The sequence below is a fragment of the Terrapene carolina genome, unplaced genomic scaffold (assembly GCF_002925995.2).
Source record: "Terrapene carolina triunguis isolate 2854851 unplaced genomic scaffold, T_m_triunguis-2.0 Scaffold236, whole genome shotgun sequence".
Taxonomy (NCBI): domain Eukaryota; kingdom Metazoa; phylum Chordata; order Testudines; family Emydidae; genus Terrapene; species Terrapene triunguis.
This window is the reverse complement of record NW_020664587.1, coordinates 11882431-11896999: the sequence shown is the minus strand read 5'-3', so window position 1 is coordinate 11896999 and position 14569 is coordinate 11882431. Positions and strand designations below refer to the sequence as shown.

At 52.5% G+C, this 14569-nt stretch overlaps 1 protein-coding gene across 1 annotated transcript in view; it reads left to right on the top strand.

Annotated features, from left to right (window-relative positions):
• The first annotated feature begins 308 nt into the window (after positions 1–308).
• The window catches only part of MACF1 (microtubule actin crosslinking factor 1), a 232691-nt gene continuing 218430 nt past the window's right edge, over positions 309–14569 (top strand). Inside the window, exon 1 of the mRNA XM_029912665.1 lies at positions 309–500. Within this exon, the coding sequence (XP_029768525.1) occupies positions 407–500 (94 nt within the window). The 5' untranslated portion in view covers positions 309–406. The remainder of the gene's footprint in view (positions 501–14569) is intronic.

The window sequence follows — 14569 nt, the reverse complement described above, 5'->3', positions numbered from 1 at the left end:
ATCTGGTGCCTCTCTCCTCTCCCGGGTTCTGATCCGGATCTGGTGTCCTTTCCCGGCCCGTGGGCACAGCATCAGCACCACCCCCAGCTTCCATCTCCTGGGCAGCCCCCGCAGCCCCACACCCAGCTCCAGCCCCGCCGCCCCCTCCTGCCGCTGGCCTGGCCTTGCCCCCGCAGTTCCCCGGCCGGCCGCCAGGTGTCGCCGCCGCTCGGCCGGCGGGGGTGGGCCGGGGGCTGGGGCCGAGCCGCGGCTGACAGCAGGAGGAGCCGCCGCCGCCGGCCGGGCGGAGGGAAGAGGCGAGGCGGAAACGGGAGCCGCGGACACCGGCCCTGGCCGCTGCAGCGCGCGGAGCCGGGCCGAGAGCGGGACGGAGCCAGGCAGCACCCAGGCCCGGCAGGGGAGCGCCATGGCCGGCTACGTGCCCGGGCTGCTCCCGGCCAACCGCAGCCAGGAGAAGGAGTTCGTGCAGGCGTACGAGGATGTGCTGGAGCGGTACAAAGGTAGCGGCGGCGGCGGGGCGAGGGAGCCCCGGGACCGGGGAGCCGGGGCTGGGGGATCCAGAGGGCGAATGGGCTGGGCCCGGGGGGCAAAGGGGCCCCGAGGCGGGGCGCAGCGGGCGCCCGGGGAGGGGCCCTGCGCAGTGCCCGGTCCCCACCCATGGGTGGGAAGGGAGCCCCCCCCCAGCCCGGCCTGCTCCAGCCTTTGCCGGCGGCTCCCGCAGGCTCGGTCGCGCCGCTGCGGGGACACGGATCCATGGAGCAGTTTCCGCCGGCGGCTCCGCCTGCCCCTTGCCCCGGGATGGGCCTGTCCCGGCTGGGAGGATCAATGGGCAAAGGCCGGGTTGGGGGAGAGGAGCAGGATGTAGCCCCCAGCTCGGCCCCTGCCTCCTACGGGGACTCGAGCCTCGGCGGCTTGTTTGTCTTCCCACCCCACATCTCACCGTAGTAATGGGCATGGGGGGCAGCTCCCCCGGCTGGATCTGTGTCTCCTTTTATTATTATTCAGCCCTCCACACACACAGTCGCATCATCTGGGGGGGGGGGGGCGCCGGCCCCCTGAGACCTGCCATTCTCTTGTAGGCTCGCACACCTCCCACGAGCGTCTCCTAGGAGGTGGTGATGGCGCAAAGCCAGCCAGAGGCTTGTCTGTGGGAATCTAAAGCCATAAACACTTGATGGGTGATTGTTATAAACAGGGTCTCACTTTGTGTGGCTTGGTCAGTTTGTTTATCAGAGATAAGCTCTTGGATACGTTCCAGCAAAGATGCTGTGCTTCGCTGGGGAGGGGGTTGGGGGTGGCACCGGTAACCCTAAATCATTTGCTTCCCACCCAGAGGGGCTGTTACTAAGGTAGCTTCGTTTAAGGGCTTTTTAAAAGGAGGGTTGTTCTCCCACCCCGCGCCGTCGCTAGTGAGCGTGTGGATGCTGACATGAGGGCCGTGGGTTACTGAAGCTGGTGTCTGCATCTTTTCGGCAGCTGCCGGGGGTGTATGGCACAGGCAGTGAGTGTGCAGTTTTGATGTAGATCATTGGCCTCCTTGTTGTGCCTGTTTTTATTTTTTTTCCGCAGAGATAGACTTGTCCGTGAGCCCAGATTTCTGCCCCACAGGGCTCCTATCACAGTCTTTCTGTTTTGTAAGTTTTGCAGCCAAGTCTCTTGAAATGGGGACTGTCCCGTCCAAAGGAGCCAGGCACTAACAGCATACGCTTCCGTTTCCCCTTTGCATGCTGAGGCTGGGATATAATTGATTCTCCAGTCCTCCGATTCAAGGGCTGCCGTTCAAAAATTCCAGAGGTGAGGAAAACATAGCACCAGTGGCTGTGCTTCACAGGGCTCCGGTAATAAAAGTATTCTCCCAGACAGGTGTTGAATAATGGAATCTGAGGATCTCCGTGCATTACACGTATTCATTAATAAAGCCCTGCAACTGCAGTGAAGTAAATGCAGTGAACTGTTTGTCAGATAGAGAAATGGAGGCCCAGAGAACTTGTTTGGTGTGGCAGAGAGCCAGTGGCAGATCTGGGTCCAGAACCACGGAGTCTTGCCTTTAATGGGACTAACCCATATCACTTGGTACAAACTATTATGTTGCAAAGGGAAAATAAAATCACACGGCTACCTCTGCCTGCTCTAGTCTGACTCAGACCTACTAGTGAAGGTTGATAATCCGGGGAGGGGCAACTGCTCACCCCACCCCATTAGTTAGCTCTCATGCTCAAACTGTAAATTGCTTTATTTAGTGGACTTGCCTGGCAAAGATGAAAGCCCCACTTAGGCTAGTGTCGTTGGCTAATGAAAGCCAATAGCTACCTCGGCAGGAATTGTCAGTGCTGGAAAGTGACCGAATCCATGTGGGAATAATCCTGTTTACGATGCCTGCTCAATGAAGGGAAATTAATGTTTAAACTGTAACATGGCCTTTTTTCAGCATGGCGTTCAGTGCTTGCCTGTGGGGGCTGGGAAGAGAATGAAGTTCAGGCTGTTACATTCTCACTGGAGAGTCGTAGGGCCTGTTCTCTCACTTCTTTCCATTCACTCCCACCCACCCCCCAACTTGGCGATAAACAATTCAACTTCTCCTGTCCAGAACAAGTTTTCCAGTAGCCCCTTCCTCCGGTGGAGAATTCTTGATGAAATGTGAATTGAGAACGTGAATGTTTGAGAGTGGATGATTCTAGAGCATATTTGAGGTTGTTCTGTGTCATCTGGCCCGCAGGGTGGAGCGACTGATGAGATTATAGTTCCACAGAGTCAATGAATAGGCTCTGACCCCCATGGGCTCTCATTTTGTCTGGGAGCAACTGACCCCATGGTTCAGTGGCAGTGATCCTTCTCCTTGGACGGCAGGGAGGAAGGACACCTGACGTTGTTCAAGCTGACAGCCTGCGTGAGAATGTAAATGCCGGGTTGAATCACTCAGAGAAATCTTTCATAATAACAGTGGTGCTTTAAAAACTGCTATTAAAATTAATCTCAACCACCGCACTTTCCATTCAACGAGCAAGACTGGGCAGGTCTGGGTGCAGTGAGATCTGGAGTACAAAGGGTCCCTATGTGCGTGTACCTTCCCTGGGACGGACGTTTCGGGTGCTTTCGTCCCATTTACAAACCTTGCCTTTATCTGGGTAGCTTGGGTCCATCGGATTGCAGTTTCCGTGATCTATTACTTTACATGCCTTTCATTGTAGACTGATGAAAAGAGCTCAGATGGACAGATCTAGGCCTTGTTGGCACTGGGTTTTTGCTGCCCTAGTAACTATGCTACTCCAGCGTCCAACACTTTTTCCCTAGGGGTTTGCACCAGTGGCTAAAAATCTAGTTTACACAACAAGGTGTTAGTCTGTGAGCACGGCTGATGGAAGGTGACGTGATTTGCGCTGCGTGTTGAGTCAGTCGAGTCAAAGTCATGCTGGGTCAGTGGCCCGTACCGCTTTAACCTGCTTCTGTTTGATTCCTGGTCTGCTGTGGGTGGTGGTATCCATGCAGCAGTGGGGGAAATGTTTGATTGAGCGGAGGTGTGAACTGAAGGCATTATGATGACTAACTGGCAAGGGTGGTTAGCCTGCAGCATGCCAGGTGGGAGTGTCGAGGAGGGGAAATGACTGGCAGATGATGACAAGGCCCACGTTCCACCCTGCTATGTTGTGCATGTTAGTTACCAAGCTGTTCCCATTGCCTTAGTCCTCTTATGTCCTTGCATCCCAGGGCTCTGAATTCAGAGCTGCGCCTTTGAAGCCAGTCACCCTCTACTAAAATGGTCCCAAAGGTCTTGGCCACGTGAGGAATCGCTCAGCTTGGCCATAATGGAGAACAAAAGCCCCTAGACTCAGGCCAGTTAAAAGTCCGCATGATACTGAGAGGTGAGTGACTTGCCTAACCCAGAGGTGCCAATATGTTGCCCAACTGAGAGCTGCGTGGGCGATTTCTCAGGAGCCCCAGGACCACACCTAATATGCACAGAGAGGGGCAGATTTCAGCCACCCGTGTCTCATTGCTTGGCTACCCAGATCAAGATGGAGCACCACATGCTGGGCTGGGTAGCTTCTGCAGGCCATGTGTCCATGGTAATGATGAAAGCAGTTCTGGGCTGCTTTACGGAGCTCCGCGTGTCACACCCCTGAGCCAAGGCATGGAGAGATGTAGTAGTTGGGTAGCTCTTTGTCCATGAGTTACTCCCTTTGGATGCTGATGCCATGAATCAAGTGGCATAGAAAACCTCTGGGCATCCATATCCCCCCACACCTAGACCCACCACTGAACTGCCTGCACCCAGGTTGTCCCACACAGAATCCTCTCACCCCACACCTGGATCCCCCCACACTGATCCCCTCCACACTTGGATCCTGCCTGGTTGAGCCTGCCTGCCCGCCCCACACCTGGTGCGCCTGGCGCAGAGGAGCAGAGCCCCAGGGTTTTTCTGGGGCAGGCCCAGGCCTTATGCTGTGTCAGGGTTGGGTGCAGCCTCACCACTGAGTCCGTGTCCCCAGGATGGGGAGGCTGCAGGGTGATCTCCCACCTTTGTGCACTGCCATGCTGGAGCCTCTGCATTTATTTCTTGACAAATAAAACTTGCGGAATTTTACAATATTGTGCGCAGAATTTGTAATATTTTGGCACAGAATGCCCTTAGGAGTAAACCCATGCTTAAAAACCTTCGGGACAGGGATTCCACAACCTCCCTAGGTCACCTGTTCCAGTGCTTAACTCTCAGTGAGATGTTTGAAGAAATGAAGAGAAATGTTGCATTGTGAAGAAAAGTGCTGCAAATGCAAAAACGTTAGTTACGGTCCCAGGTTGGCCCAGAGAGTCATGATTCATGTTATTGCACACCTAGTACCACTCAGCATTAAACATCATTAGCATGTATACAGTGCTTTTCCTGTTCCAAGCATTTTAAATATTAGCTAATTAATCTCCACTAATTCGTACATTGGAGGTAACTATCATTAGCCGCATTTTCCAGATGGGGAAACTGAGGCAGATGGGGCAAGTGACTTGCCCAAGGCCACAGAATGAATCTGTGTTGGAGTCAGGATTGGAATTTGGGGGTTCCTAGCCCTCTGTTCCTAGTGAAGCCATTTCTTTCCATGCTTTATTCGATGCTGTGTTTCTTGCTGTGATCGCCTCTGTTCTGTGGCAGCCATACATTGGTTTTTCACTTGCATTGCTCCCAGTTACCCCGGGCAGCTCTCCAGGCAGCGCTAGTATTGTAGGCTCTGTAGCACCAAGAACTGTTCTGCCATCGACTGGAAGGAGCTCTGGAACGCCCTCTGCTAGGAAGGTCAGTGAGGCTGATCTTTGCCCGCGGTGCGTTGATGCTTTAATTACAGCTGTTTGGACTGGTAGGAGAGGTGATGACATAGTCAGTTGCCTAACCCCTCCTCCCTGGCTGGGTTGTCAGGCGGTGGCAGTCTCCCTGTGACATGGGGATCCCTTCAAGGGGAGGCAGATTGTTCCAATAAGGACCCTTCATCATTAGGGGCTGCAATGCCCAGTACTGCCTCCCTGGGGAAAGGATTGCACGGGCTGATACTGGAGGAGCAATACATACACCTCTACCCCGATATAACGCTGTCCTCGGGAGCCAAAAGATCTGACCACGTTATAGGTGAAACCGCGTTATATCGAACTTGCTTTGATCCGCCGGAGTGCGCAGCCCCGCCTCCCCCGAGCACTGCTTTACCGCGTTATATCCGAATTTGTGTTATATCGGGGTAGAGGTGTATGTTTTATATACACTGTGGAATGCCTAAGGCCCTTAGCCTCACCTGGCCCCTCTCCTGGTGCTCAAGTGTTCTTTCCAATGGGCTGCTGCCCTACTCTGTAGGTGGCCCTCTCTTCCTCTTGAATCAGCTATGAGAGAACGAACCCTGTGCTGGGGTTTTGCCTTGACACTGCAGGACCAGGGCATTTGGATTTTGATACCTCTCTGCAGAGGCGGATGGGTCACTCAGCTCCTCCAATCTGGACTAGGGGAAGGGCGGCCTAGCTGCTTGCAGTCATCTCCTGACTCTGGAATAGCTGTAGTAGTGATTATTTTGCCCTGCAAAGATAAACACAGTCCCTTTGTGGTGATGAAAGGACTGTCTTGGTTGTGGGTATTCTCTGGAGCCTGCAGAAGCGGGCTGGCCATGTGGCAGTGGCTCCCCTCCCCTGGATGGGGAGTGGTGGTTTTCCCAGCTCGACCACACAGGTAGAGGTGGCTGAGCATTGAAGACTGAGCTGAAATCTCTTTCCCCCGCCCCCGCCTTAGTAGGTGTGTTGAGACCCTGTGTCGAACACGTCTCTCCTCCTGCAGGAATACTTGTGGCAGCTGTATTGCATGTTCCTATCCCAGCAGGGGTAGGGGCAGCCACGCTTTCCCAACAGTAGCCATGGTAGGGGATTTGCTATAATAGATCAGACCATTGCCTCCTTGAGTCCAGTACCTGTCCCCCAGTAGCAGGCACTGCCTGATGCTTCAGAGAAAGGCCTATCTCCTTAGGTAGCGCGGACAGTTGTGCAATGCTGTACGTGGGTCACACAATTGTCTAGCCCCTTCCTTTAAATCCAGCCCTTGTGTTGGACTTGGTAACCGCCTGCAGCCCAGAATTACGCCGGTGACTATGCTCCAGTATGGAGGGACAGAGGACTGAGGGACTTCAGGGCGGGTACAGCGTCTTTGAGGTTCTGTGTGACCCTGGTATGGCTGCGCGGCCCGGGCTGTTTGCTGAATCAGGGGTCACAGCAACGTGTGGCTTTGTGCTGGGGTGTGAGCAGATGTGTGGCTTTTATTTTTACTCAGAATGGAACTTGAAGCGTCTGTGGAAGACGCTGCTTTACTCTTGTTTGTTTTGGCCAAGGCGATAACAGTTGTGGTTTGTTCTCGTGACGGGGATCCACCCTGCCTTGCCTCCCCAGATTCCTGCTGCCTTCCCAGTATAATCAGCACCTGTTTGAGGGGGGATCACGTCCCCTGAGTTCTGATGTCTCTAGACACAGTTTCTCCTGTTGCTCTTTTGTGTGTGTGTGTGTGTGTGTAAGAAAGAAAGAAAGAAAGAAAGAGAATATATTTAGGCCTGATGAAAAGTGCCAGATTGTCAGCCCTAAAGCCTGCAGGTCTGACTTTAGCCACGGAACTGGGAGTTGGTTATTTTCATATTGCTGCATCCAGCTGTCTCAACCCTGATCTGCAGAGATCACCTCGAGGGGGCCAAAGCAGTGCCCACTCTCTAGGACCTGTTCAGTACAATTGCTGCCAGTTGAGGTGGTTTCTGTGTCCTCTAGAAACTGGACTGAGACCCACTGACTCACGTCATGTCTGTGTGTTCGGTCTGCGTATCAGGTGCCTTCACGATGGTCATGGTGAACCTGTTTGCCTCCCTTTGCTCGGACAGCAGGTTTAGATTCCGAGGCAGATAGACTTGGCATGACTCATGCTGGGAGTGGAAGGTGCGTTGCCAGTAGCTGATTCAGAAAATCTTTGATCTCTCTTTAGTGGCTGATTTAATAGATTGCTGGCAACCAAAGTGTTTAGAAATGGTTTGTCCTGTTGAGTTTCGTCACTCCTTTTTAGGTGGTGTAGCATTGTATGTGTGTGTGACTTCTCATCTGGGCCTTTTCCCTTCATCCCACACTTCAGGGTAATGTGGAGATCTTTGATGCCCCAAATCTGCTAGTTTCTGACCATTCTCCTCACAAGCTAGTCACATTTGGGTCAGCTCTGTTTAGGCTGCCCTGGAGATACCAGGACAGAAGCCAACATGATGAAGAAATCATTTCAGCCTCTCTTAAGAGGTGAGCATGAAAAGAATCTCTTCGATGACTCCTGCAAGTGCTTATAACTCTACTGTTTTGATACCACGGTGCTAGGTGCTGCATAAATATCGACTTGTGGTTGCAGGAGATTTCAGTTTCCAGCCGCAGCTGGCTCAGGAGCACATGGAGTAGAACTCTGAGACCTCTCTTCTCTGTGTGGGATGCAATTTAAGGAGGGCTCAACCCAGTTTTGCTGTAAACATTGGCACACTGCAAAATCTGAGCAGGCACCAGTGCTGGCCTTCACAGAGGGCAGTGTGAGAACAATGGTGTTAAAAGGAAGAGGGAAGGGACCCTGTTAAACCAGTTCCACTTACTGTGGCCGGCATCATTTTTGTTCGACGGAATCCCAGCAGGTTTGGAAAGAGGCATTAGCCCTGTTGTACCCCCAGCATTTGGAGGTCTCCCCTGTTCTGAGGAGGCTTTTGGATCCCCTCTCCAGGGTCAGGAGGGTATCCGATGACCCTGGTGAGTGGCGGCATGCGCCTGAGTGGGCCTCTACTGCTGCCAAGCTGGGTTCCTGTATGGGGCAGTGACACCAGCTGCTGTGTCATAGAGTGCAGGCAAGCATGGGCCAGGGACAGGAAAGTGTAGGATTAGGGGAGGAAGTTGCAGCCAAAAAAAAGAATACTCGATGCAGTAAGCAATTTCTGGTTGCAGTGGTTAATATAATGCTCCTTGGCAGTCCCAGTAAAATCCCCTCTGTCCATGCACGACTGGTCCTCTGAAGCTTGTCCCTCATTTTTCCTTTGGCGCATGCAGAAAGATGACATGCTCCATCCCTTAGGTGCAGCCCCCTTTTCCAACTCTTTCTCCCAGATCTGCAAGCGAATCTGATGCGCGTCTCAATTCTGCTCTGGCTGATTCGTGCCTCTGACTGCGTTGTGAGGCAATAGGGTTGGGACTCACGCACCCCACCTCTGAGCACAGCCGGAGCTGCATACCGGAGCACCTGAGCCAGGACTTGCATTCCCAGGCTTTGAGTGCCGAAAGATTTATGAACTGGAGCAGGTGTGTCTGCCTGCAGTGAGGTCATCGAACATGGTCTTTCCTGTTGGCTTTGGCGGGTCACAGCGAAGTCCATCATAAGCAGCTACCTATGAGAACTGAGGGGGAGGAGGCAGGGTGGAGTGGGTCTTCAGTAGAGACTGGACAAAATTGGATTGGAAATCCTGGGGGATATGGCAAGCGGGCTGGTTATTGGAAGTGAGGGAAGGTTTCACTCTAAGCAGTGCATTGTGGCAAAGGGACGAACCATTCTCTAGGAACAACTTAAGTCCCTGAAAGCAGCAGTCAGCGTGGCTGGCAAATCACTGTACCAACACTGATTTGAGCAACTCATGTCACTTAAGAAGAATCGAGTAACTTCCTCAAAAAGCAGCGTGTCTGTTGGGATGGCGTCATTCGCCGCACACAGCTGTTCGGCTGCAACTTTTAGGGACGCTCTCCTTTCTCCACCCACCTTTCTGAGTAGAGTTAAAGCCGTACAATTCAGCCCAGCTATAGACTAGTGAGGCTGAAATGTTATTGAGATGTTCTGTGTCTGTTATACATGCCAGGGCCTTCAGTTTTCAAGTCCCACCTGCCTGAGAGCAAGGTGAGGGGGAGCCCTTTAAAGGAAGGTGGAGGGAGAATGGGTTAAAGAGACAAAGCAGTAAGTAAAGAATGTGGAAGGAGAGTAACACATGCATTGTGCGAGCATTACTGCCCTTCTCCAGGCAACTAGGCTCTTCGGAGCTTTCACTTGACAGGAGCCTCAGAGTTGCTGGGTCCTGCCGGAGGTTAAACCATTGAACCTAGCGCTGTAATAAATTACCTTGTGACTACAATGTGGTGCCGGTTTAACCTGAACTGGGCAATTTCCCTTGCAGCATTTAGGGCCCTGTTAGCAAAGCAGGTGGTGGAGCGAGGGTTGCTGGGGATGTTGTCGTGTGGAGAAGCGAGGAGGCTGGATTATCCAGGCCTCTGTTCCAGGAGGAAGATTAATCCCAATGTAGATGTCTTCTGTGAATGCCAGGCTTGGGGTGGGGTGGGGAAGGTGCCCAGGGCGAAGGTGCCCAGCTCTGTGGGGGAAGATTAGTGATTGGTCTGGCTTTGTTTTCCATCAGTCAAACGTCTTTGACTGAGGATGATTACAGGGAATTGCTCATGCCCTGTCCGTTGCAGATGGTCCAATACTGAGTCCAGTGCTTTTCTGGAATAAAGCTTAGACCAGGGGTCGGCAACCTTTCAGGAGTGGTGTGCCAAGTCTTCATTTATTCACTCTAATATAAGGTTTTGTGTGCCAGTAATACATTTTAACGTTTTTAGAAGGTCTCTTTCTATAAGTCTATAATATCGAACTAAACTATCGTTGTATGTAAAGTAAATGAGGTTTATAAAATGTTTAAGAAGCTTCATTTAAAATTAAATTAAAACGTAGAGCCCCCCAGACCGGTCGCCAGGACCTGGGCAGTGTGAGTGCCACTGAAAATCAGCTTGCGTGCCGCCTTCAGTACCCGTGCCATAGGTTGCCTACCCCTGGCTTAGACTTTCTTTTTCTGTCTGTCTTTCTAGCACCCTGGCTAATATTCCCCAGGAAACACACATGAAAGCAGCACCTAGGGTACGCTTCATTATAGGGATGGGATTAACAAAGCCTTTGCTGCTCCTCTCAGGATTGCTTGTAAATGGTGCATCGGGGCGAGGGGTGTGTCTGTATGCCCTGGGCAGCACCTGGGCACTGTTTCTTGGCTGCCCCAGTGCACTGTGGTGCACAAGTTTTGTGCTTTTCCTGGACATGCTTGATGGGGGCCTGTCTCCTTTGATTTAATATCAGCCCAACCCCTCTGCTCATCCCTGTCTCGGTCTGTCTGCTCTGCCTCTAAACACGTCTAACTGCCTCTCAGGCTCCTCTCCGCAGCGCACTTTGTTTGCCTCATTTGGCACGGTGCCGCCTCATGAAGTTCTGCAGCGGGGAGCAGATCCTGTCATATGCCAGCTGAGCTTTCCAAGGCGGGTGAGGCAATCGCTGGCTGCCGGTCAGGGCGGGGTGCGCGGTAAAGAGGAGCAGCGGTTGGTGTAATGATAGCGTACGTTGCACACCTTGGGGTGGGGGAAGGAGACTTGCTGGGAGTGGAACAGGGTGGGGGTGGCAGTGGGAGCTGTAATTACCAGGGCTGGTTACAGCCTATTCTGCTGAGTTGGGCCCTTGTGAAGAGCCCTCTTGAAGGTGTCTTGGGCTGAGAGCCTTATAAAAGCTACACTGTACAGTGACCTAAACGTGAGGCACTGTGAGACGCGCAGGCTGGCCAGACAAAACCAGCTTCTTTCTTACCAGCAACTGGTTGTTCGTGCCTTTCCCACCTGCTGCAAAATTGCACCAGCCACGGCTGCTTTTGTCCTGTGTGATTATTCAGCGGGGAGGTGGTGCGGGGGCAGCTGCCAGGTTCCTGGGCTGTCAGTGGGATCTGGAGGGTGTGGTGAGATGCAGAGGGAATATCGGCTTCCTCAGTGATTACCACCCGCTCCTACCCTTGCAGAGCCCGTGGGCCGGGGCGTCAGCAGCATTTTCACTCCATAACATACTCCAACCTAAAGGCCTCAGGGGGGCTCTCTCCGGACCCCACTCTGTCACTTCCCATTCAGCAAGAAGGGGGGCATTGCCAGCAGTTCAGGGAGCATGAGACTTTTTTTGTAAACTCCTGTCCTCAGCGTGGCAGCACACAGCATATGTGATGCATGTCGTCTGAGTCAGGATGCCTGGGTTCTAATTGGAGTTCTGTCACTGTATGGCCTTGAGAGTTATTTAACGACTATGCCTCGGTTTCCCCATCTGTAAAGTGGGCCTAAAACTTAGCTACCTCTCCGAGCAAGGCAGCTGTTTGGATTGAGAAGTGCTAAATAGTAATACTGCCTTAATAGCACAAATGCCAGGTTCCTGGGACATCTGAGCTGTTCCTTTTGGGGTGGGGGTGGGGTAATTCTGGGGAACACACAGTCCATGTGGTCTCCATTGTCTCTGGAACTAGAGCTGCTGATGCTAGAAGGTTTGGGGCTTTTCTAATATAGGGGTTATGAGACCTCTTGTGGGAATTCTTCCCGGTTTGCACCTGCTGAAGGTGGGTTGGGGGGAGCTCCTTGGGAGCAGTCATTGTTCAGTGCTGCACCTCTCCTGTAAAGAATGCACATTGCAGTGGGTGTTTGGGCAGAGCGGACTGGTGTCTCTGTCCTGATGGGATCATGTCAACTCCAGCCCACAGGGTGCAAATTTGGCTCCTGGAATAGGGAGGATCCATAGCAACCCTTGGGCTAGCCCTCAGATTTGTTTCCCTTCATCTCTCTCCTTTGGAATCATTCTATCTGCAAAAGCATTATCCTTTGATCTTGAGGAGCTGGGCTTGCTGAGTGCACTGGGTTCTTTAGGAGCTGACCTTGAGCTCTCTTTGGTTCCAGATGATTGTCTCTGGGCATTGCTGGAAGACTGCTGCTCTGACCCCTAGAGTTGTCCTTGCTTGTCTGGTGGGCTGGCTTGTGGCCTGGGATTGTTGCCAGCATTATTAATTAATTAATAAATATATGGAGATATACCTATCTCATAGAACTGGAAGGGACCCCGAAAGGTCATCAAGTCCAGCCCCCTGCCTTCACTAGCAGGACCAAGTACTGATTTTGCCCCAGATCCCTAAGTGGCCTCCTCAAGGATTGAACTCGCAACCCTGGGTTTAGCAGGCCAATGCTCAAACCACTGAGCTATTCCCCCCCCCCCCCCAACATTCAGAGAAGTTCTAAAGGCTGAACCCCTAAAGAGAGAAACCCCTAAAGAGAGAGTCCTAGGGAGACTGTTCTCTCCATCGGGCACCCATTGAGCACTTGCTGAGCAGGGCAAATGTTTGTGTTAATCAGCGGGGAATTTCCACTCCACTTTAATAAAAGTTTGTTGTGTTTTGTATGTGAATTCCTTCCAGCCTTTGGATTCCTGGCGAAGGTTACATCTTCCTGCAGACTTACAAGGCACTCTGCAAAATGTGAAGTTAGGCCTGTTCCCTGTCCCAAAGAAGTTTCAGTCTAAGCTTGATGGGCCACTAGCTAACTGTAGGTAGGAAGGGAGTGGAGAGAGGAGCAAGGGGGAAACGATTTCTGGGCAGAAGGGTATTAAGATGGATTTGAAGGCGAGAGGGGGAATGTTTGGCAGATGAGAAGCGAGTGGCTGTTCCAAGCATAAGGTCTAGAAGGTGTGAAGCCGAGAGTGGTAGAAGGGGAGACTGAGGAAGCAGGAGAGCGGGCAGATGGGAGGAAACTAGTGCAGAGATGCAGGTAGACACAGAACTGTGGTGGGCTCTGACGTTGGGGATGGAGAGCTTGGATCTGTGGACACAAGCTGTGGGGACACGAGTGAGTCTGATGTGGGTTTTGGGGGGAGGCTGGCTTCTGGTTTTTGTGTCCTAGCAAGTGAGGATTTTATATGGATTTTATACAGTCCCATGAGTTCATATCTGCCCTGTAATTTCCTCTGCTTGTCAGAGAGCCTGATCAGCTCATTCTGGGCTGCTGGGCTGTGTCACTTAGGAGGCATAATTAATTTTTTCTGTGAATGAAATGTAGCTGTTTTTCCATTTCCTAGTTGATTCTGTTTCCCTCCAATGAACTCAGAATGCCCTGCTAGAGACCTTCAGGGTCTGGCCATGCCGGCGGGGCGGCAGCGGCGCTTTCTTATACACCTCTCTGCTCCTCCACTTTTTGGGGCAGCTTGGCACCTGTGAAACATACCTTGTGGAGCTTTATCCCCATTGGCACTTCCTGCCCCTCTGACACTGCAAGCAAGAGTTCAGGGTCACTGGGATGTATCAAAGTGCTGCATTGCACAATGGAGAGAGATGCTGGTGCTTAAAGTGAACAGCAGGGGACCCCTGGGTTGTGCCAGCTCTGCCACTGACTGGCTGTGTGATCTTGAGCAAGTCACAGCACCTGTCTCTGCCTCAGTTTCCCCATCTACAAAATGGGTCGAATTTCCACCTGGCAAGGGTTATGCCGCAAGTGTCAGCTATGTTGGTAAAGCACGCTGAGCCCCTTGGGTGAGCAGGGACGTCTGTTTGCACTAACTAACCTTCCTGCATCGATCCCCCCTTCCACTGCCTTTGCTTCTCATCTTGCATCTCTACCGCTTTCCTCCTGTTCGTCTTGAGTTCTCTCATTAGCGAACCTAAGGGGCTGGATGGTAAGTTTAGTGGCATATTGAATGACTCTCTAATGAATATTTAAGAAGTTCTCTTCCTGGCTTGTTCCTTTGCTGCCCGTGTGTCTGTGACAGGAGTGAGACCAGGGAAGGTGGAATAAGGAAATACTAGCCGTGGCCCTGCTCCGTCTTCTGTGGGCTGATGATTTGTGGCCTGCTTTGGCTGTGGTACGGTATGTTTGTGGGGTTAGCGGACTGGAGTTCCACGGGGCGTCTGTTAGCTGCACAATCCGCTCTGCCTTGGCAGGGCCTGAGTATGGCTGTGACCAGACGGTCTCCTTCCCAAATTCTTCCCACACAGCTAAGTGCAAAGACCTGTGGGGCAGGACGGTTTTATACTGATGGTCACTGCACTGGGGCCAAGAGCAGAGCCTGAGAGAGTCTCTCTGTTCTGAGCTACTTCTCTCTCCATCCCTCTGTCTCTTTCCCTCCTCCCCAGGGCCAGGTTTGCCCTATTCTTCCTTCCCCCGGCCCCTCCCCATCTGAGCTTCTCCTAACCTCTCCCAAACTTAGCATGCGCCTCCCTTCCCCACTGCCTAGAGTCTGAGCCAGGTGCAA